Source organism: Pelodiscus sinensis, chromosome 1, assembly GCF_049634645.1.
Source record: "Pelodiscus sinensis isolate JC-2024 chromosome 1, ASM4963464v1, whole genome shotgun sequence".
Taxonomy (NCBI): domain Eukaryota; kingdom Metazoa; phylum Chordata; order Testudines; family Trionychidae; genus Pelodiscus; species Pelodiscus sinensis.
This window is the reverse complement of record NC_134711.1, coordinates 298,305,246-298,329,762: the sequence shown is the minus strand read 5'-3', so window position 1 is coordinate 298,329,762 and position 24,517 is coordinate 298,305,246. Positions and strand designations below refer to the sequence as shown.

Here is a 24,517-nt window from a genome sequence, read left to right as displayed (position 1 = left end):
TGTGTAGCCTCATCAAATTTTAATGGTTCCATGATTATTAGATAGTCCCCAGAGGCAGGGCCAACAGCCAGGGTGCTCCCAGGCCCTCCTGGGGAGTCCCTTAATTCCCCCCATTGCTTCCTCTGTATCAGAGACAGTAGTGCAGGGTGGCATGTGGGAGCCAGTGTGTGAGGGGAGCTGGTTTAAGTCAGGCCTTACTTCTAATAGAGCGCCTTACCTGGCAGTAAGTACTCTAGGGCAAGTCTTTCCCACTTTGTATGAAATACTGTACTTACCTATTCAGTGGCTAAGCAAAATTGATTGTGTAGCCCAGTAATTAGGGATCTCACCTGGGATATGGGACATCAGTTGAGTATTTAATCCTTAGTCTCCCATGTTAGGGATGTGAGCATATAGTTGAGAACACAGTTAACCGATGAGCCTAGGCTCATCAGTTAATCCTCTTGGTTACATGCAGCCCTCTCCTACTGCCTCTGTATCAGGTTAGTGCAGCTGGTTTAAAAATAGGCTCCCCACAGACCAGCTCCTGCCTGCTGTCTCTGATAGACACAGCAGTGCAGGAGCAGGGTGGAGAATGGGGCTCCACGGGAGCCAATGGGCATGGGAAGCTGTTTTGAAAGCTGGCTTCCCATGTGAACCAGCTCCCGCCTACCCCCCTCACCATCCGCGCTGCTGCCTTCGATAGAGAGGAAGCAGTTCAGGGCGGGGGAGCAGCTTAAATGCTGGCTCCTCACGGGCACTGGCTTTGGCCTCCCCCCGATACAGAGGCAGCAAAGAGCTGTGTGCGTGTAGTCAACACAGGCTTATCAGTTAATCATCTACACTTTGACATCCCCAGTACAGGGCAGCAGGATCCACATGGACAATTAAAGCACAGAAGGCTAGGTCAAGGTACACTTATATCCATATTTGCCTTGTACTAATGGTTGATATAGATGTGTCCCTTGCCTGAACGCCCACTAGGACATAGGTTCCCAAACTGGAGGGGGTAAAGAAATTCCAGGGGGGTGAGGGGGCACGAGAGGCGATCCAGCTCCCCCATCAATCCCTCCAAGAAAGAGCCTGGTCCATCTGGTAAAAAATATTAGAAAATACCATGTGAAATGTCCAGTATTTTCTGTTTTTTCTGGCTTGGGTGGCTGCTGGGACACGTGCAGCTCAGACTGGCTGGGGCTGAGGGAGGATGGAGCGTCACAGGGAGACTACAAAATCGCCACCTTAAAAGGGCAATGCTTGGTCTGCTCTTAAAACTTTCCCCTGGAGTACTGGCACCTTTTCTTTTTACACTGGTCCAGGGAATTAAAGGGGCTATGACTTTTTCAGCCCCAGTCAGCTCCTTCCCCCTCTCCCCCCTCAAGTTTTGCTGCTATTTTGGGGGGGGGGGGAACCATGAGCATTTCTCAAAAGGGGCATGATGCCAAAAAGTTTGGGAACCACTGCACTAGATTACATTTGATGTAACTGCAATAACATCTATCAGCATGCTGAAAAGTAATAGTGTAGAGTAATAGGCCATGTTAGTCTGATCTTGGTAAAACAAAAGGAAAAAATATGTAGCACTTTTTTAAAGACTAACAAGATAGTTTATTAGGTGATGAGCTTTCGAGGGTCTGTCCCACGAAAGCTCATCACTATCTTGTTAGTCTTTAAAGTGCTACATATGTTTTCCTTTTGATCTATCAGCATGATGAGGGTTTGTACTGAATTTTTATTTGAAATTGTATTTTTACACAGACACTGCAGAGAAAAAAAAAAGGATTTATTCCTAACATTGCCTCAGCCCTTCTTGAGGATGTGATGTGGGGCAATCAGTCTTCCAATTCCCTGTGTGTAAAATTAAATATGTCCCTACTTTATAAGACAGGCTCAAGTCACTGGATGAGAACTTTATGTTCACTCCAGCCCGACTCTACTTACTAAAATAACCAGAGCAGTATCAAGGGGCCCTAAAAGTCCCAGTCACAGCTGAGCTGTCTTTCAGTACAGGAAGGGCAGTAGGTAGCTGAGAGTCCTGCTGCAGGAGGCACGCTGAGAAGAAGAGGAGCATGTCAAAAGCGAGGCCTCACTATGGCAGCCTAAAAGGCAATTGAAGCAAAATGCAGGACAATGTAGCACTTTAAAGACTAACAAGATGGTTTATTAGATGATGAGCTTTCGTGGGCCAGACCCACTTCCTCAGATCAAATAGTGGAAGAAAGTAGTCACAACCATATATACCAAAGGATACAATTAAAAAAAATGAACAAATATGAAAAGGACAAATCACATTGCAGAACAGAAGGGGGATGCGGGGGGGGGGGGGGGTGGGAAGGGGGAGGAAGGAAGGTAAGTGTCTGTGAATTGCTGATATTAAAGGTAGGGAGAGTGGGATGTTTGTGAGTTAATGGTTACCAAGACAGTTTCCCCAATTATCACCTGTTACCATTAACTCACAAACATCCCACTCTCCCTACCTTTAATATCAGCAATTCACAGACACTTACCTTCCTTCCTCCCCCTTCCCCCCGCACATCCCCCTTCTGCTCTGCAATGTGATTTGTCCTTTTCATATTTGTTCATTTTTTTTAATTGTATCCTTTGGTATATATGGTTGTGACTACTTTCTTCCACTATTTGATCTGAGGAAGTGGGTCTGGCCCACGAAAGCTCATCATCTAATAAACCATCTTGTTAGTCTTTAAAGTGCTACATTGTCCTGCATTTTGCTTCAACTACCCCAGACTAACACGGCTACATTTCTATCACTATTCTACAAGGCAATGGGGCGAGGCTGCTGTAATGTAGAGCCCCAGGACTGGTTACGCTATGGTATGCTTAATCCCACTCCTGAATTAAGAAGCCAAACCCGTGTTTTAAAGCAGTTGGCCCTGGCCCCCTGCAGCTGCACGAGAGAGGCAGCTCAGCATCTCGCCCACAGCACCTGTAAAGGTGCTTGGACACCGCGCGGTGTAATTCACGCTGGTTTCTGCCCGGCGGGCTGGCCAGCCAGGTACAGGTGTGCAATTAACCGATCTGCGCGCATGCAGACCCAGGGTGCTTGCAGCAGCGAGTGGGGTTCGCTCCGTTCTGCAGCGATGCGATAGGAGAGCGGCCAGCGGCACGCGCGGGTTGCACACCAGGCGGGCGCAGAGCGGAGCGGTTCTGTGCGCGGGGCGGGCGCCGTGTGCAAAGCCAAAGAGACGTCACAACTGCCGCGCGGGCCAGCCCCTGCCTGTCTGTTCAGTTCAACTTTATTGACACGGACAGCGCAGCCCCAGCAGGTGCCGCCATTAGCGCTGCGGCCCGGCACGTCCCGCCCCCGCCGCTGGCCTCGGGACACAAGCGCAGCAGCGGCCGGCGCCCCTCCCCCCGCCCTGGTTACCTGGCCCGCGTGGTTTTCCCGGAGCCGGGCAGGCCGCGCAGCAGGTAGAGGCGTTTGCTGAAGCGGCGCCTGCGGGGCCGCGCCGCGGCCGGGGGGTGCAGGCTCAGGGCCCCGAAAGCGCGGGCCAGGCTCCCTTCCATGACCGGGCACTGAGCATGCGCAGTAAAAGTCCGCTTGTGCTGCGTTGCCCAGCCGGACACCGCCACGTGCCCTAGGGACGCGCGGGGGCGGGGCCCAGAGGCGGAGCTGGAATGGAGCCGAGCGCTAGGCTCTGCCCCTTGGACTGGCTGCTGCTCCTGGCTCTTGGCCCTGGGCTCAGAGACGCTGCAGCCCCCTGGCTGGAAGTGGTTTCCATCGTATTCTGGCTTTCTCCCGGTTCGGATCTCAACAGCCCCCACCATGCAAATGGTTCCAGCGCCTCTGAGCACCTTTCCAGTGCCCAAGAGCCTGGTTTCTGCACAAGGCCCCCTACCTGCAATGCTGTATTGAGTTACTCAAGGAGAATAGATTCTCTGAAATGTGTTTGCTACACCTACACCAAACAGTTATAATTGTCAGTGTTTGATGGCTCCCTTCCCAATTTATAAAGTCTCATAGTAGTTTACAAGACCTGATTGGGCTAGCTTTTCCTTGCACCCCTGTAAATTTACTTTTTTTTCCTATACAGTTTATGCTTTAGGTTCATATGATGGCAAGGCCAGTGTGCCCTGTTGGTGGTGCAATCCTCAAGGGAGATTCAAATGCTCCCAAGCTGATTAGCAGAACATCCACAGCTCTTTTTGTTTCTACTGGTGTTGCATCTGAACATGCCTTGGTGCTCATAAAAATGGTTCTGCACATGGATACAAAAGATTAGAGGGAACATTGGTTGAGGCTGACAGATAGCTTGGGCTCTTGACAAAACTTCTTTGAGTTCCTTGAATCTACCAGTAGGGATTGATTTTTGCCTCTATCCAGCACCCTTAACTTTTCACATCACCCTTTTTGTGTAGAACTAAGTTCACTACAGGTCACATGTTTAAAAGTTGAAAGCTGCTTTTGAAATACATTGCATAAATACATTTAAAAATCTGGTCTAAAGAGGCACTATACTCTCATGTATTAAATCCTCCTCAAATAAGTCATTTTTACTCTAGAAAACCGCAAGATAGCTCGAGGCTCTGAGCACCAGGTTAAAAAATTACCAGACAGCAAGTGTGAAAACTTAGAACATCATGGGGAGGGAAGGTAAAAATAAGTCTAAAAATAAGGTGTGAAACAAGGGAGTAACTTTTTCTGTTTCACAGGTGTATATTTTAGCCTGACAACTGTTCAATACATGGTTTAAAGTTAAAATTGTACATGATCCTGCACCTTTCTCTTGTGTGCTGGTAAAGATCTCTTTCATGGGCAGAAAATGAAGGCCTAAGAGAGTATTAGTCTAGGGCTATGTCTACACTGCAGGCTTCTTGCGCAAAAACTTGTGGGGCATCTACACTGCATGCGTGTTCTTGCGCAAGTAAATTTACAGTACAGCGTCGGAACAGAGGGCTTCTTGCGCAAGAGTTATTCCTCTCCCCATGTGAATAAGCCCTCTTGTGCAAGAGCTCTTGCGCAAGAAACCTCTATGGCTAACATGGCCATCAGAGCTTTCTTGCACAAGAGAGCATCCACACTGCCATGGACGCTCTTGCACAAAAGCACATTCTTCTCAAAAGCACATGGCAGTGTGGACGTGCTTTTGTGCATGACCTTTTGCGCAAGAATTCTTGCGCAAAACAGTTCTTGCACAAGAAGCCTGCAGTGTAGACATAGCCTTAGGTGCATAGGGTTCCCCTGTGTAAGCAATGCATACAAACATGGTATTAACTACACAATCCATGTTTTTGGTGCTTTAAATATAAAGATTTCTCTTGGGTATCAGTTCTACCTGCTTACTAACCACATATAATATACACTTTATCTTTTATTAAGTATGGGCTCAGGAAAATTTATCTTACAAACACAGCAGCTGTTGTTTTTACACCTTTATTACATTAAGGTACAGGTTGAACCTCCATGGTCCGGCACCTTCAGGACCTTGCTAGTCCCGGATGAGGGATTTTGCCAGACCAGGTGAGGTCATTTCTGGCCACCTTGCTACCAGCCCCTTCCCTAACAGGCTTCCTGGCTGCTCCTGCAGCCCAGCTGAGCTGTGCACCCACCCCCCACTGCCCAGTTGAGCTGTGCATGCTGCCTTCCCCAGCACAGCTCAGCTAAGCCACACGCCTCCCCCATCTCTCCAGCGCAGCTCAGACGCACGCCAGCTCCCCCACCACCGCAGTCCAGCTGAGCCACATGCTTTCTCCCCCCCGCTCTCCACCCCACAGCCCAGCTTCTTGACCGCTGCGCGTTCTTCCCACTCGTGCACATTGTGCCAGGCTCCTGGCCTCCTGCTCCCCCACTCCTCACAGCACACCTGGACTCTCTCCTGGAACATCCATAGTCTGGAAGAAGCATGGGCGTTGCTGGACCAGAGAGTTACAGTTTATAGAGGTGCAGCCTGTAGTAATACAGCTGCTCCCCGAGTTACGGACCAACACTTGGTCCGTAACTCGAACTGTTCATAACCCAGATCCCATAGAGTTACATGGCAACCACACTATTCGTAAGCGCGGATCGCCATTCGTAACTCGGATCCACATTTACGACTTCTTTGGTTGTAAGTGCGGATGGTTGTAAGTGGAGGTGGCCATAAGTCGGGGAGCGGCTGTGTTGAGTTATTCTTGCAATATCCACAAAGGCATGAGAACACAGTATGATAGGCTGCAACAAAAATATTTTCTACTCATTTAAAACTTGGTGATCGTCGTGTCTTAACACATAAGCAGAATGCAGGAACCAGAGTGTGATGGCAACATCCAAAAATCAGGTATAGTGGTTACTAGATATGTTCTATAATTGTTTCTGAAGCTATATAGGATGTTTGCATTGTAGGCAAGTCATCTGACAGGCTACTCTATGTTTACTCATGTTATAGTTGAGCTAACTGGACCTCAAGAAGTGAAAATGTTATAAACATCTGCTGAAGACAGCGCCACATCAGTGGGCGATCAATGTAAGACTATGCACATTTACTGAGAGATGATTTTTGCTGACCACACTAAGAAATATTTTGAAAGAGGAGAAGAATGTTGACATTCGTATGAAGATCTGAAGCAGCCAGGGATATATTTATCATGCTCATATTATAGCAGTGTTTCATTAAACTGTGTTCCGTGGTGCAATGGTGTGCCATGAGGTAGTCAGAGGTGTGCTGCGGAGAACAACAGAGTTCAAAATGGCCACTTTTAAAGGGGTAGGTGTCTTTTTTTTGCTCAATAACTTTTCCCCGACCCCCCCCCTTTTTTTTGGTTAATAACTTTTCCCTGGTCCCCCTGACACCCTCCCCAGCCTTCCCCCCCCCCCAACAAAAAAATCCTTGGTGTTCCTCATAAAAAAAAATTGTTTGGTGGACCCAGAACTGAGCTCCGTGGGACCTCACTAACCCCACCCTATTAGTTTGACAATAAAGAATTGATAACTACTTTTTATGTACAGTCTTTCAACAAGTTGTGCACTCACCTTACAGTAATTTCATCTAGACTTTCACTAGTTTGCTTAAGAGAATGTCATGTGGGACTGTGACAAAAGCCACAGACATGTCTATTACTTCCCCACATCCAACAGATCAGTAACCCTATCAAAGAAGGAATTATAATGGTTGGCATAATTTGTTCTCGACAAATCCTTGCTGGCCACTCCATATACATTTATCTTCTGGTGCTTACAACTTGATTTTTAAATTTAATTTTTAAACTGAGCATTTTCCTTTAAGAATCAACCATCAAAACCTTTTCTTGTTCATAAAAAAAAAAAGAAACAGAGATTGACTTTATTTCAGACATGCTGGAAGTTCAATATTCATTTATCAATATTAGATTTTAATGGTGAGTAAATGTACTCAAGATTCCTATTCTTTGTCAACTAAACTTAAATAGGAAAAATCACATTTATGTTAAGCATCTGCGTGAATCTTTCTTTAAATTAAATGTAGCTTGTTCTAATGTCACTAGTATTTTATGCAAAATGATGCAGCATCAATGTTGCAACCAATATGAAATATAAACCCCTTATTATTTTCTGTAGTGTGCATGTTGGCAGAAGTGCAGTACATTTTTCCTCAAGAGAGAACACCATTAAGCAAAATGAAAGTACCAGTTTTTCCAATTATGCAGGAATAGTTTTAGAATTACCGATTCTCTAGAGCTGCTTCTTCAATTTTGTTTCTTGGTTTTACACTGGAGCCTGGAGGGAAACTGAAGGCAGTTTAGATCACAAAGCAGCAATCTTTTGCAGGTGGTAAGACGCTGATACATAATAAAATACAGTAGAGGGGAAAGGTTTGTGTGTGTCTCGGGGGAGGGGAACAGGCAAAAGATGAGAGATTCCCAAGCCAGAGAAACTATATTAAATTCACACATCACAGAGAACCTTACATCCACTCCCTGTAACATGGCTCCCTGTGATTGTGCTAGTAATAAGTAGAATTTTTTGTCTTCCCTTCTATTTTCATTATGCGGAACTATTTTGCAATGCCATCTGACTATGCCATAAACTGTCAGCTTGTCCTTTCACCTTCTTCCCACTCCCTTCTCTCTTATTAGTTAGTCTTCACCTTCACTGCTTTAAATTTCTCCTCTCCTTTGACTTATTACTCCCACACACACACCTTGCTCAGGGCCCAGCAAGTCTGTCGACCTTATGTCCCCTTGCTTTTCCCCTCCTTCTCTAGTTCACCACACTATACTCATTGGCTACGTCTACACTGGCCCCTTTTCCGGAAGGGGCATGTAAATTTCACTAGTCGTCGTAGGGAAATCCGCAGGGGATTTAAATATCCCCCGCGGCATTTAAATAAAAATGTCCGCCGCTTTTTTCCGGCTTTTAAAAAAGCCGGAAAAGAGCGTCTAGACTGGCCCCGATCCTCCGGAAAAAGTGCCCTTTTCCGGAGGGTCTTATTCCTACTTCAAAGTAGGAATAAGACCCTCCGGAAAAGGGCACTTTTTCCGGAGGATCGGGGCCAGTCTAGACGCTGTAGGAATAAGACCCTCCGGAAAAGGGCACTTTTTCCGGAGGATCGGGGCCAGTCTAGACGCTCTTTTCCGGCTTTTTTAAAAGCCGGAAAAAAGCGGCGGACATTTTTATTTAAATGTCGCGGGGGATATTTAAATCCCCCGCGGATTTCCCTACGACGACTAGTGAAATTTACATGCCCCTTCCGGAAAAGGGGCCAGTGTAGACGTAGCCATAAAGGATGTTGATGTGTAGTTGACTATATGATTAAGTGATAAGCCTAGGCTTATTGATTAATCTTGTTGACTACATGCATTCCCCCCTTCCCCTCCCCGGCAACAGCCTTTGTATCAGAGGTAGCAAGTGCGGGCGGGGGGAGCTGGCTTAAAAGCCAGTTCCCCCCAGCACCGGCTCTGTGGTGCTACCTACCACCCTCCCCCATGCTGCTGCCTTTGGGGATGGGCCCTGCTTCGGTATCAGAAACAGCAGCACAGGCTGGCAGGCTGCTGGTCTGCACAGAAAGCTGGTATTTAAACTGGCTCCCATTGGGCACCATGCACTGCTGCTTCTGATACAAAGGCAGCAGCGCATGTTGGCAGGGGGCTCCCCAGGAGTGGGGCCAGACTGCTGGCCCTGCCCTCGGGACTATAGAATAGTTGAGTAACCAATAAGAATTCATGTGGTTACTCGCTTATTCAATCACCCAATATCTAACACCCCTAATACTCATTACCTTCTGGGTTCCTTACCTCTCCCATACTTGTTTGGGCACCATTTTTGTATGAAAGCTGGTCATTCAAGGTAACTGAGTGCCAGTTTAAAGAGTGGCATGATTGTGAGTTATGCATCACAGCACTACTAGAAGCAGAGTAATTTGATGCTTCCCTATGGAAATCCTAAAGCGCTGCTGAGCCACACTGTTCCAATATCCTCCACAGAACAAGATTATGAAATCCATTAATACCAAAAAGAAAACTGTGACATTCTGTTTTTAAAACATGTTTTTGTTGCTCATTCCCACATGAAATCAATCTTTTGTGAGTGCATTTTACAGCAACATATGGAGATACTATCAAGCAATGGTATGGCTTGAGGTGGGGAATAAGCAGCACTTAATTAATTCTGAAGGAAAAACCCAGCAATTAAAATTAGGAAAGTAACACACCAACGTGTATTATAATAGAAGAAATACAATTATTATAATTAGATTATTTTTAAAGTTTTCCCATGAGTCATCATAAGATTTTTTAGACAACAGAGGCAAAAAGAGTACTATTGATGGTAATGTAAATAACTAAATATCAGTGTTTGTAGTGTGCTTGGCCAAAAGCCAGTTAAAGTTAATGGGACTGTCCCCATGGACTTCAATGGGACTTAAATCATCTATAATAATAAAAATCAAAGATAACTTCTACTTATTTCTGTAGTCAGGAATAAGTCCTTATCAATTTAGGCCAAGGGAGACAGCAAGCATAGGTTCACGACTGTAAATATGAACAAGGTTATGTATTTGTGGAACAAGGAATAGGGACGAGAGATTAATAAAGACTTGCCCCATTTAGTATCATGAGAAAGCAAGGGATGAAAACAAATAGTAACAGAAACAGGAGGAAAAATAGGACAAAATAGAAGTAAGCAGAAGTAAAAAGGATAAATAATCTAACTTGCCACAAACACAAGACTTATGAAGGGGCATCCACAGTGAACTCAGATATCCGATAAATACACATTTTTACCATCAAGCCATCACCTAATGCATGGAGCAAATATTTTTGGGAACCAGTACTAGTGAATTGGACCCAGGAGTCTGAAACTCACAGTTTATGTTTCTCCTTTGGTTTGTAAGCACAGAAATCAGTCAATGTGGAAATCTTTTTGCTTCAGAGTAAGGATTGGCCAAAACTTCTTTATTTTCAATCTTTATGTGAGATAGAAGGGTGAGTAAAGGAAACATAGATATCAAGTGACTTTTGAAAGTGGCTATTTGATAATCAAAAATTATTACCATTTTTTTAAATTTCAAAATATAAAGCCTAAGGATTATTGAGGGTCATGGATCAGCACCAAATTCTACACTGTATATTTCTCCCACATTATTCCTCACATTTAAACACTTCGTTGTAAACTGAGGTCCTTCCATGATGGTGCCAAGATTGAAACATTTCTGTAATATAAAAGAAGAGAGACTGCTGAAGCATCAGTCAATGCAGATTTTAAAAATACTAACTGTTGTAAACATTGTGTCCATATTGCCATATCCCACCTATGACTAAAAAAAAGTATTAAAGGACCATTTTTCACCACCACTCCCTGATAAAGAGATCCATTTCCTTCTCAGCTTCAGGTGCTTGATTTTCATTCCTTCTTTTGCAAGAGGTCAAAGAGGGATTTGGAAGGCTTAGTAAAGAAATAAAGTGAAAATAGAAAAGGTGGGAAAACTGAAAAGAATATAGAGGGAGGGAATATTGGAAAACAATGTCAGAGATGGAGAAAGGCAAGGAGCTAGAATAAAAAACAAGAAAAAGGATAAAGGAAATTAAAGTGAAAAATTAATGCTGGTGCCCACATATTGTAGAAGAGACATTGTTCCACCAAAACTACTACTTCAATCAGAGCTAAGCCTCAGAGTACAAGGTTTTGGAAGTTTTCTTCCCCTTTGTTTAATTTATATAGAACATGATTTTCCTCTATAAAATAATCTGAGGAATCCTGCAGAAGATACCAACACAATTTGAGCTACAATTTTTAAAGTTCTTCTAAGAGGATACAAGCCTGTGTCCTATATAACTATTATGTCACCGATCAATTATTCCCTCTTTTTTTGAAGTCAAATGTGAGGCTGGGCCTTATTGGTAAACTTTGTTCAAGGGAGTTCTTCCTCCAAATTTGTGCAAACTCTTTGCATATTTAAACAAAACATATTATTTGAACCACGAGAGTAGTATTCTCTTTCATTTGAACTTTAGTTCTAGCATAAAAAAATCTAATAAACTAGAGGTCTATTTTTTTGTAGAGAATTTTCATTTAATGATGAGATGAGATTGTCTATGAATAGCTTTCAAAGGCACTGACTAGCCACATGCCTATGGTATTAGCATATTTTCCTCTTCGGACTATTAGTTTTTGTTGGTTATTTTATGCTGAATAGCCATAGAGTGTAAATTAAAGGTTATACCAACATGGGAAAGCTTAGGTAAACCAGAAAGGTAATTTTATAGAAATCTGTATACTCAATACTATTACACAGTTCTTACAAAATAATATATATTTAATAGATTATACTTCCCACTAAAGTTAGAGAACTGGGCATTTAATATTTTACCCACCAGTCCAAAAAACTTTAAGTTTTCATTCTCATAATAATCAAATATGAATTGCAAGCAGACCTGAAGAAGAGCTCTGTGTAAGTTCTAAAGTTTGTCTTTCTCCCTAACAGAAGTATATCCAGTAAAAGATGTTACCTCTCCCACATGATCTCGCTAATATCCTGTTTCCAACACAGCTACTGCAGATTAGACCTCTCCTGAGAGATATTTGTCTAATTTTTAATAAAAACTTCCAACAATGGTGATTTCACAACCTCCCTGGGTACTAAATCATCTTTATAGTCAGAAACTTTTTTTTCTAATATATAAATTAAATCTTGCTGCAGATTAAGCTCTTTATTTTTTGTCCTACCTTCTGTTGCCAGGGAGAACAACTGATCACCATCCTCTTTATAATAGCCCTTAACATATCTGAGGACGGTTACCAGGTCTCCCCTCAGATTTCTTCTCTCAGGACTAAACATGCCCAATTTTTTTAACATTTCCTCACAGGTCAGATTTTCTAGACCTTTTATCTCTTTTATCTACTAGACAGCACTCACTAGTGCCAAATAGAATGGGACAATTAGCATCTGTGGTTTACATATAACATGGTTAATATATCCCAGAATGATATTTGCCTTTTTTTGCAACTGCATCACATTGTTCACTCATATTCAATCCGTCATCCACTATAACCCCCAGATTCTTTTCTTCAGGATTCTGCCTAATAAGTTATTCCACTTTTTGTACTTATACATTTAATTTTAACTCTCCAAATGTAGCATTTTGAATTTGTGTTTATTGAATTTATTCTTGCTGATTTCAGACCAATTCTCAAATTAATCAAGGTAATTTTGAATTCTATCCTGTCTCCCAAAAGTAGTCTTGGTCTTGGAAGACCCTGGTCTTCCTCCTTGCTGTCATCCACATATTCACTCCATTAACCTAGTAATTAATGACAATGGCGAACATTGCTAAACACATGACCTCTGTGGGAACTCACTACATACATCCTCCCATTTTTACTGTGAACCATTGAAAAGAAGAGGTTACTTACCTCGTAACTGTAGTTCTTCAAGATGTGTTGCTCATGTCCATTCTGATTAGGTGTACGCGCACCGCGTGCATAGATTCCGGAGCTTTTTTCCCTTAGCAGTATCCATAGGGCCAGCAGGGAGCCCCCTGGAGTGGCGCCGGTATACCGGTGCATATATACCCCTGCTGGCCCTCCCACCCCCTCAGTTCCTTCTTGCCGGCTCCTTCCGACACGGGGAGGTGGGTGGGATGCAGAATGGACATGAGCAACACATCTCGAAGAACTACAGTTACGAGGTAAGTAACCTCTTCTTCTTCTTCGAGTGCTTGCTCATGTCCATTCTGATTAGGTGAGTCCCTAGCCGTGTCCCCCCTCCGGAGGCGGGGTCGGAAGGTGACTAACTACTATTTTATTATTCTGCAGAACACAGAACTGCTGTCCCGACGGCAGCATCCTCCCTGGCCAGCTGCGTGATTGCATAATGCTCTGCAAAGGTGTGCACCGATGACCAGGTTGCTGCCCTGCAGATTTCCAAGATCGGCACGCAGGCCAGGAACGCCGCCGACGTTGCCTGGGCTCTAGTGGAATGTGCTGTTATGCGTGACGGTGGTCTACCCGCGCCCTCGTAGCACAGTCGAATGCAGGAAGTAATCCACGAGGATATACGCTGCGCCGAGACTGGCTGACCACACATCCTTTCCGCCACTGAAATAAACAATTGAGTTGACTTACGAAACTCTCATGTCCTATCTATATAAAAAGCCAACGCCCTCCTAACGTCCAGGCAGTGCAGAGCCTGTTCCCTGGGCGATGCGTGTGGCTTGGGGTAAAACACTGGCAGGTAAATATCTTGGGACATGTGGAAGTGCGAGACCACCTTGGGAAGAAACTCCGGGTGTGGACGCAACCTCACCTTATCTTTAAAAAACACCGTGTAAGGTGGTTCTGATGTGAGAGCCCTAAGCTCTGACACCCGCCTGGCCGAGGTAATGGCCACGAGGAAAGCTACCTTAAAGGACAGATGTATCAAAGAGCATGAAGCCAGGGGCTCGAACGGGGGCTTCATAAGGGCAGTCAGGACCAGGTTAAGGTCTCAAGCCGGTACCGAAGGTCTCTCATATGGCATCATCCTGTCGACTCCCTTTAGAAATCTTTTAACCAAGGGATTGGCAAAGATAGACCTTTGCCCCCCCCTCCCGGCGTGGAAGGCCACTATGGCCGCCAGGTACACCTTTAGGGAGGCTGTGGCCAGGCACTGTTTCCGCAGGTGGAGAAGGAATTCCAGGACAGTCGGAACTGCCCCTTCACCTGGAGCGAGCGTCCTGCCCTCCAGCCAGGAAGTAAACCTCTTCCACTTAGCCTCGTAAAGGGCTCTAGTGGACGGCTTTCTGCTTTCTAAGAGGACCTCCTGGACTGTTCTGGAGCAGGCTTGCTCCGTCACTGAGAGCCACTGAGGAGCCACGCTGCTAGGTGGAGAGATGGAAGGCTCGGGTGGAGTGCCACCCCAGCCTCGCAGCTCTGAGTGATTAGATCTGGCACTAGGGGTAGCCTGAGCGGGCCCTCCACAGTCAGATCCAGCAGGGTGGTGAACCAGTACTGTCGAGGCCATACTGGCGCTATCAGGATGATCCGGGCCCTGAACCTCTGCACTCTGAGGTGTGTGTCGTGGATCAGAGGGAACGGGGGGAAGGCATAGAGTAGGCCCCTGGGCCAGCTGACCTGCAGTGCATCTCCCCGAGAGCCCAGACCGTGCCCCATGTACGAACAGAACTCCCTGCACTTGGCGTTGCTCAGAGTTGCAAACAGGTCCAGGCGGGGAAACCCCCAACTTTGGAAGACCCTGTGAAGTACATCCCACCTTAGCACCCACTCGTGCGCCTGGATCGAACGGCTGAGCCTGTCCGCTAGCCCGTTCCTGGTTCCCAGAAGGTGATGCGCCTCCAGGAAAATACCGTGGGCTATACACAGTTCCCATAGATCTAGGGCTTCCCGGCACAGGGGAGAGGAACGCGCCCCACCCTGCTTGTTGATATAGAACATGGCCGTAGTGTTGTCTGTCAGCACCGCCACCGCTCTGTTCTGTAAGTGGGGAAGGAACGCCCTGCAGGCCAACCTGACCGCCCGCAGCTCCTTGATATTTATATGGAGGTGAGCCTCCTCTGTTGGCCACGTACCTTGAGTCCTGAGGTTGCCCAGGTGAGCACCCCATCCCACGTCCAAAGCATCCGTGACCAGCTGCACTGACGGGGACGGCTTGGTGAATCGGACCCCTGCCCACACCGTGCCCTCGTCCTTCCACCAGTCCAGCGAACGAAGAATGTCCTGAGGGATAGTCACTACCGCGTCTAGCGGCGACCTCAAGGGGTTGTGCGCTACCCTGAGCCACCCCTGCAATGGGCGCATGCGCAGCCTGGCGTGTTGGACCACGTAAGTGCCCGCCGCCATGTGGCCTAGGAGCCTCATGCAGGTCCTCGCCGTCGTAGTCGGGAACTCCTGCAGCCCCACTACCAGAGAGCGAATGGTCATAAATCTGTCTCTCGGTAGGGACGCCTTGCCCAAAGGCGAGTCCAGATGGGCCCCCACAAAGTCTATGACTTGCGTGGGCTCTAGCAGTGATTTGGCCTCGTTTATGAGGAGGCCGAGACCCTCGAACAAAACCCTGGCCCTTGAGACATGATCCAACACCTGTTCTCGAGACTTGCCCCTTATGAGCCAGTCGTCTAGGTATGGGAACACTTGGACCCTGTGCCACCGCAGAAACGCGGCTACCACCGTCATACATTTGGTAAAGACTCTCGGGGCTGTACACAGTCCAAAAGGGAGGACCGTAAACTGGAAGTGGTCCTGTCCCACTGTGAACCGTAGGAATTTTCTGTGACTTGGAAAAATTGAAATGTGGAAGTACGCATCCTTTAAATCGAGAGCAGCATACCAGTCCCCCTTTCTGAGCGATGGGATGATGCAGGCTAGCGTCACCATCCTGAATTTTGTCTTCCTTATAAAGGTGTTCAGGGGTATATATGCACCGGTATACCAGCGCCACTCCAGGGGGCTCCCTGCTGGCCCTATGGATACTGCTAAGGGAAAAAAGCTCCGGAATCCGTGCACACGGCGCGCGTACACCTAATCAGAATGGACATGAGCAAGCACTCGAAGAAGAACTAAGATTTGAGTATGGTCTTTTAACTAATTGTGCACCCACCTTACAGTGATTTCATCTAGACCACATTTTGATAGTATGTTTATGATTATATTATGTGGACAGTGTCAAAAGCTTTACTAAAAGAAAGATATATCATATCTATTATTTTCTGCCTACCCATTAGGCGAGTAACCCTGTCAAAGAGGGTACATCTAGACTGCACTCTAAAATCGAAATAAAATATGCAATTTGCAGCACACAAATTGTGTATCTTATTTTGATTTTATTCCAAAATAAGCTAATTTGAAATTTGGCACACCTACATGGCGCCAAATGTTGAAATAAAGCACTATTTCGAGACATCCCTTATTCCTCATGGAACAAGGTTTACAGGGATGCCGAAATAGCACATCTGTTATTTCAAAAATTATTTTGAAATAGCAGACGCGTTTCTTGGACACGGGGTAACTATTTCGGGATAGCTCTGGTATCCCGAAATAGCCTTGCAGACTAGACGTACCCAGAGGGAAAATAGATTGATCCATCAAGAACAAATCATGTCAAACCAATGTTGGCTACTACACAATTATCCTTTATAAATTGATTGTTTAATAATTTGTTCCAGAATCTTTCCAGTTTTTGAACTTAGATTAACTGGACTATAATTCTCTTGTCGTCCCCCCCTTTTTAAATAGATGCTATATTTGCCTTTCTCCAGTCCCCAGGGACTCCTTCATGAGTTATCAAAGACTATTACTAATGGTTTCAGGATTGCGTCAACTAATTTGTTAAGTACTTTTGGGGTAAAGTTCGCCAGTCTCTGCCAACTAGAATATATCTAATTTACCTAAATATTCTGCTACCTGTTCTTCCTGTCTTGTGTTCCTAACCCCTTGCTGTTACTAATACAGGTTGAACCTCTCTAGTCCAGCACTCTCTGGTCAGACAACATCTGTGGTCCAGCATGATTTTAGTTATCCTGATGTCTACTTATCATGGGTGTGGCCAAACTTCCTGTGGTTCTATAAAGTTTATTTACAACACCAGTCCTGGCTCTCAGTGTTCTGTGGCTGCTATTTAGATCTGCTTTACCCCGATTGTAATGTTGCTAGACAATACTGACTTCCAGCAAATTCTCTGGTTCTGAGAGTGCAGGGCTAGAGTTCAATCTGTATTTGTGCTAAGCATTGGGTCACAATTAACTGTTTCAGTGAATGCAAAACAGGCATTACATATTTCAGCCTTCTTGATATCATCTATTATTAGTATCTCCCCTGATAACTAGAGGGTATATATTTTCCTTCCTCTTCCTCTTGCTTCTACTATATTTATAGAACCTCTTTTTATCATCTTTTATATTCTTTGCTAGATGTAACACATTTTGTGCTTTATCATTTATGATTTTGTCTCTACATGTTAGCTCTGGTTTTATTGTATTAAATTCTTAGTAATTTGGTCTTCACTGTCAAGGACCTTCATAGCCTTTTCCTTCTCATCTTTTTTAATTCACAATCAAGATGTCATACCCTGCCACTCATAGGCTTATGATCCTGGCCTCACTGCCCATTGTGAAATTAACTCATTATCCTCATTTAAAACTCTGCTTAAAACTCTCTTTTTCCATGATACAGGCAGTCCCCGAGTTATGCGGATCCGACTTATGTTGGATCCGCAGTTACGAACGGGGTTTGCTGCCCGTCTCCCTGGTCTGCTGGAGACCAGCAGACCAGACAGACAGGAAGCAAAGCCTCTGAGGACGCCAGCAGCGGGACATCCGCGGTGCGTCTGGGCTGTCCGCTGCCCGCGTGCTCCGCGGCTTTGCTCCACGTCTCCCCAGACCAGGGAGACGGGGAGCAAAGCCGGGGAACACGCGGGCAGCGGACAGCCCAGACGCGCCGCGGCTGTCCCGCTGCCGGCGTGTTCCACAGCTTTGCTCCCCGTCTCCCTGGTCTGCAGGAGACCAACAGACCAGGGAGACGGGGAGCAAAGCGGAGCAAAGCCGCGGAGCACGCGGGCAGCGGACAGCCCAGACGCGCTGCGGCTGTCCCGCTGCCGGCGTGCTCCGCGGCTTTGCTCCGCTTTGCTCCCCGTCTTCCTTGTCTGCTGGTCTGCTGGAGACCAGCAGACCAGGGAGACGGGGAGCAAAGCCGCGGAGCACGTGGGCAGCAGGACAGCCGTGGCGCGTCTGGGCTGTCCCGCTGCCCCCGTGCTCCGCGGCTTTTCTCCGGACGCCTGTGGTACAGCAGCTGGGGCGCTGCCAGTTGGTCCTGTAGCGCCGCTCTGGGCGCTACGGGACCAACCCGGCAGCACCCCAGCTGCTCTGCCCCAGGCGTCCTGATTCAGCCACTGCTGATCAGTTTCAGCAGCGGCTGAATCAGGATGCCTGGGGCAGAGCAGCTGGGGTGCTGCTGGGTTGGTCCAGTAGCGCCGAGGAGCAGCGCTACTGGATCAACCCAGCAGCACCCAAGCTGCACTGCCCCAGGCATCCCCAAGTCAGCCGCTGCTGAAACTGACCAGCGCTGACTACAGGAAGCCCGAGGCAGAGTTGCTCTGCCCCGGGCTTCCTGGAATCAGCCGCTGATCAGTTTCAGCAGCAGCTGACTTGGGGACGCCTGGGGTTCTTAAGTTGAATCTGTATGTAAGAACTGGCGTCCAGATTCAGCCTGTTGAAACTGATCAGCGGCTGATTCAAGGAAGCCCGGGGCAGAGCAACTCTGCCTCGGGCTTCCTGTAGTCAGCCGCTGGTCAGTTTCAGCAGCGGCTGAATCTGGATGCCAGTTCCGACTTACATACAGATTCAACTTAAGAACAAACCTACAGTCCCTATCTTGTACGTAACCCGGGGACTGCCTGTACCTACAAAAATGTGGACAATATTTAGGGCTAAGAGGACTGCCTATCATTCTGACAAATAATGTCCTACTGTTTACTTGTATTCACCTTCTGTTGTATCTTATTTTATACTTAGATTGCAACATTTTTGGAGTAGTGGCTTTTTGTCACAATTTGTACAATGCCCAGCACAGTAAGGTCCTGGTCTCTGACTACAGCTCCTAGCTTTTATGTTAATACAAACTAATAAAACATTTGTTTTATTAATATACTGGTGCTTATTACTGTAGCAATTTTAATCATAGTCATTTGCCTATTCCCCAAAACAAGTTATTCAACCACTGATATTATCAATGTTTTGAAAATGTGATTTTTAAAAAAATGTTGTCTCTTAAATAGAAATAAACCTTGTTGGGAGGGGGCATGTGTGTGCAAAGAGGATAGAGACACAAAAATTTATTCTTTTTCCATTTAGACAAAAACACACAAACTATTAAAGGAAAAAAACACCGCCACCCGGCAAATAGATTTACATTAAACTCAGCTTTGCCAGAAGTGTTTATAACTTGTTTTGCCAAAATATATTGAATAGGATTATAGCATTAGTACTTATGTAATTTAAAGAGATTGTGGTGGAAATTCTCTGGAGTTTTCTACCACATGAAATTAAAAAAAAAAACCCTGATATTTGATTAAATGCAGTAGAACTGGAAGTAACCTTGAAAGGTCATCGAGTCCAGTCCCCTGCCTTCATAGCAGGACCAAGTACCATCCCTGACAAATTCTTGCCCCAAAACCTTAAATGGACCAAGTACCATCCCTGACAAATTCTTGCCCCAAATCCTTAAATGGCCTCCACAAGGATTGAACTTGCAACCCTGGGTTTAGTAGGCCAATGCTCAAGCCACTGAGCTATCCCTCCCTAGTTACTTTATCAGCATCCATCAGGGAGGTGGGGAATGTGTGATTTCTTGAGAGGGAGAGCAATTACTCCACTCTCCCTTTAAACTGGTGGCAAAAGGTTCCTATGAGTCCCTCAGAGCTAGTTCTCACATGTATTCAACACTCTCACACATTTAAGTAATTATAACAGCCTCATACCTAAATAAGCATTCCTAAAAGCAGATTTTTCATTCTATTGAGTTCATAAATAGCAGAATGAAAAATAACCCAATCACCAACAATTCAAATATTATTAGACTCCTACCTTCATCATTTGATGTGATCATGTGCTGGATTTGGAATCTGTTGTTAGTACTCTCCCTCTCCAAGTGCAAACAAATGGTTCTTATCGGCCTTTTTAACTGTCTAGTCCAGGCATGTCCAAAGTCCGGCCCGCGGGCCAATTGCGGCCCGTATTCTGGTTTAATACGGCCCCCCCAGGTAATTTGCCAATATCTATCTTTTATGGCCCCCAACGAATCCATATGTATTGAGATGAATGCATTGTAAAATCTCAGTTAATGTCAGTTGGTCTAAATCAGTTATAAATATATTTGGACACAACATGTATACTTGGTGTTATGTTCCTGTTCATATTTTTTGAACTTAAAAGTTGACAGACAACCTTTATTACCAATAATATGTAATGTACTTTACAATGTTCCTGACATATATTTCAGCTTCCTGGATTTTTTTTTCATCTGGCCTTCAGATATGAAAGGCAGAGTGATTTAACACCTGTTTAGATTTGTCATCCATGTGACGAAATGAAAAGTATGCCGTTTTCAATAAACGTTGCATAAAATAGTTAATTTGCATTTACTTTTAATGGTTCAAAGAATGTCAGGCAAAATGGTCGGCCCTCACGCATGTTCACTTCATCAAATCTGGCCCTCTTTGAAAAAAGTTTGGACACCCCTGGTCTAGTCTTTAAGGTGCTAATAGACTCTCGGTTGTTTTTCAGTTTTTCCTGTTACAGACCGGCATGGCTTTCTCTCTGAAACTTACCTACCCACTGCCTCTTTTTCTCCACCTCCTCCTCCCCCCGCCCTCCCAATTTTTTTTCCTTCTCCCGCCCCTCTTTCCCATCTTCCCCCATGTATTCTTGGTTCTGGAAGTCCAACACTCTGGTCATCTGAAGAAGTGGACTGTGCCCACAAAAGCTCATGATACCATCTACAACTACATGTTTTGTTAGTCTTTAAAGTGCTACCAGACTATTTGTTGTTTTTTAAGGTTTTCCTGTTACAGACTAACTTGGCTACCCCTCTGAAGCTTTTTATTATCTATGCATAATTTAAAAAAATCCCAAACAGGTTGATTAAACAAAGTTTATCCCATTCTGAATAAATTTGAAGGTACTTTCACTGAGAACATCCTGACCATCCATCCACATACAGTCTTAGATGTAGGGATGTACAGTATTAGAAGAGAGGCACTGAACTTAAAAAAAATAAGTACCTTAGTTACATTTGGAATATCACACCCCACATTTACTTTCTTTACAATGTCATTCATTAAATTTCAGGGTTTCTATTTACACCAATTTTTTTTAAATCTAGGAATTTTTTTCTTCTGATGCTCAAATTCACACAGGGATCCTATGTATAATAAAACAATTTGAAGCCAGGGAGTGCATCAGCAACCCCATTTCCAGCACTTATGAGTTCACACGTACCTTCATAAACAGACATACTCATGCATACACAAAATATAGAAATAAGGTTAATTCTGTCTTGCTTACAAGTACAGTAACATAAATAAGTGTAATGGTTAAGATGTCAGCCAGTGTGTCATTCTACAAAATGTGTTATTGAGAAATATCATCTAGGAAAATATCAGATAATTACCTGAAACAATTAGAATTAAGAGAATCAAAGGAAAGAAACTCCTAATCCTTTGTATCATGAGGCCCATTGGGGTTCTATGTGTGGCCCACAAACATTTTGTTTACTATTGCCAACACACATGCTTGCGAGATTCTGCTGGTTTTCCTTTGCGTAGTTTTTTTCCCTACTGCTATTAAAAGTGATACACATTTAAAGCAAGAGCATATGAAGTGAGGCACATGCTGATTGCCCACAACATTGTGAGAGCCATGCACTCCCTCTGCATCCAAAGTGCTGCTACAGTTCAGTCAGTATACCCCACAAATTCTAAGTATGCAAATGCAGTTAGCAAAACTACCCTATTCCAAGAAACCATCTTAGTTACAACAATCTTGCAGCCCACTGAGGTGAAGGAGGGCCACTCATGGAGCCCATTCACAACTACTCAATATACATTGTTTATCAGCACCAGTTAATTGTAGGGTAGAGCGGGTTGGGATTTTTTTTGGCAAAATGTTTTTTTTTTAATCAGAAAATATGTTGAAGTGCATGAGTTTCAACTAAACTTTTATCAGGAAGCTCTCTCAGGTCCAGGATAGAATTTTTGGTCAAAGTGATAGAGTGAGATTCCCCTCACAAAATAGCCAATGGCATTCACCCGGAATGTGGAAAATCCTCTACTCTGCTTGATTCAGGGAAAGAACTTTAATCTGGGTCTCCCTAGGGTTGCCAGATGGTTTAACCAAAAATACCAAATACCTCTCCCCCCTCCCCAAACAGCTCCCCTGCGGAACCAGGTAAGCACCTGGTATTTTCGCCTCCTGGCCAGGAAAAAAAAATCAGAAAGTACCTAAAATACATTTTAGGTGTCCGATATTTTCTGATTTTTTTTTACCGGACAGGAGGCGAAAATATCGTGCTGTCCAGGTCAATACTGGACACCTGGGAACCCTAGGTCTCCCATGTCCCAGGTGAGTGCCCTAAGCTCTAGGCCAGGGATGGCCAACCCAATGGCTTGAGAGCTGCATACGGCTCTTCAAAGGAAAAATTGCAGCTCCCGCATCTGCAGCTCAACTCCTGCACCCGCGGCTGTTCTGCATTCCCATCCTCTGACCTGTTTTCCTTGTCTAGTCAGGGTGCCACTTGGGGCAGCAAGCTCTCACACTGCAGCCGACGGAAGCCAGCTTGGGCCATACGTGGCTCTTAAAGGGGCAACATTTTTTTTTTTGCTCAACAACTTTCTGGCCAACAGAAGCCTGCTTGAGCCACACGTGGCTGTTAAAGGGGCAGCGTGTTTTTTTTTCTCTCTCTCAACAACTTCTTTCCCTCAGCTCTTTGCGCTGTATCCACCACTATTTTGGCTCTTTGTCTGTAATGGGTTGGCCACTCCTGCTCTAGGCTATCACTATTCTGGGATGGGTCTCTCTCAAGTCTCTCCTTTTGGAGCTGTTCCACTTTGTATAAAAATTATATTTAAGAGAGTATGAGCTGTTGTTATAAATGCAATAATACTTGTTTTTCAGTTATTTAGACCAGCCTTATTCATAAGAATGATAGTCTTATAAACGGTTACCTATATCTTCATACTGAATTTTTCCGTTTAAGATGATATTCAAGATTGGTTGATATGTTATATAAGTGCTTGTTGTCTAGATAACTCATGGAGTTCTCTTCTACTCCATCTTGATATAGCTTTGTTTCCAGAAGTGTTTCATAAGATTCTTCACTCTCTTGGCAATCTTTATTTGTGTCTTCCACAGTTTTGGCAGCAACTAAAAAACATGACTGTAATTTAACAAAAGACACTGAAAGTATAATTTATATAGTTTGTCATTTGTACTTATGTTAATATTATTTGCAGAAAAAGATTATTGCTCTAGAAAACCAATTTTACATACAAAATAATTAATCTATTTTGGTGGATTTTCAAGCTGTGCCCCTGATGATTACACACATTCTGTACAGGTCTGAATTTCTCTTGGCTCACCAGCAAATTTATGAAGCCAAGAGCTTCATGATACATCTGTACAAGTCTAAACATCCACGGCTGGTCTGTGTCAGCTTAATCAAATTCAAAGGGCTTGGTTAATGGACTGTTTAACTGAGATATAGACATTTGGACTCTGGCTGCAGTCTGGGCTCTGGAAACTCCATAAGGGCAAAGGGTCCCAGAGCCAGTGTCCAAATGTCTACACTGCAAGTAAGCAGCCCTTTTGACTGAGCCCTGAGAACACAAGTCAACTGACACAGGCCAGATTCAGGTGTTTAATTGAAGTATAGATATACCCTCAGTCTCTCTTTTTCTCACAGGATCTGTCCTCATCTGAGGCAGTGGATTACATTGATTACTTAAGAATACCCAGTTATCACTTGAGGGTTGATAAATTCTAGTCCCATGATTAGACAAAGTATTATTAAAATGACTATCTAGTTGGGAACCCCAATATGCATAATTGTTACATTCGCACTATAGGAACTCTTCTATATTTCCATATAGTTTATTAATACCTTTAGATAAGTCACACATTCTAACTCAATAAGGTAGATAGAGAAACTACAGAATGTACATATTTAGTAGGTGTTTCCCCCCTTTTCCTTATTTGTAGTTCAACATTAGTAGGATGAAGAAATATCATAGAATCGTAGGACTGGAAGAGACCTCAGGAGGTCATCGAGTCCAGCCCCCTGCCCTAAGCAGGACCAACCCCAACTAAACCATCCTAGCCAGGGCTTTATCAAACCGGGACTCAAAAACCTCTAGATGTGGAGATTCCACATCCTCCCTAGGTAACCCATTCCAGTGCTTCACCACCCTCCTAGTGAAATATGCAACCTAAACTTCCCCCACTATAACTTGAGATCATTGCTCCTTGTTCTGCCATCTGTCACTATTGAGAACAGCCTCTCTCCTTCCTCTTTGGAACCTCTCTTCTGGTAGTTGAAGGCTGCTATCAAATCCCCCCTTACTCTTCTCTTCTGCAGACTAAATATGCC

At 44.8% G+C, this 24,517-nt stretch overlaps 2 protein-coding genes across 6 annotated transcripts in view; both read right to left on the bottom strand.

Moving 5' to 3' along the window:
• N4BP2L1 (NEDD4 binding protein 2 like 1) overlaps positions 1-3,958 on the bottom strand; it is a 33,502-nt gene extending 29,544 nt beyond the window's left edge. The window contains exon 1 of the mRNA XM_075919205.1: positions 3,362-3,958. Within this exon, the coding sequence (XP_075775320.1) occupies positions 3,362-3,762 (401 nt within the window). The 5' untranslated portion in view covers positions 3,763-3,958. The remainder of the gene's footprint in view (positions 1-3,361) is intronic.
• Positions 3,959-8,671: 4,713 nt separating this feature from the next.
• The window catches only part of N4BP2L2 (NEDD4 binding protein 2 like 2), a 93,667-nt gene continuing 77,821 nt past the window's right edge, over positions 8,672-24,517 (bottom strand). For 3 of the 5 annotated variants that reach the window (XM_075919200.1, XM_075919198.1, XM_075919199.1), the window contains 2 exons: positions 23,097-23,295; positions 8,672-10,598 (listed from right to left, as the gene is read on the bottom strand). In XM_075919200.1, the coding sequence (XP_075775315.1) occupies positions 23,105-23,295 (191 nt within the window). In that variant the 3' untranslated portion in view covers positions 8,672-10,598; positions 23,097-23,104. The remainder of the gene's footprint in view (positions 10,599-23,096; positions 23,296-24,517) is intronic. The other 2 variants (XM_006134208.4, XM_075919196.1) reach the window with 1 other exon arrangement.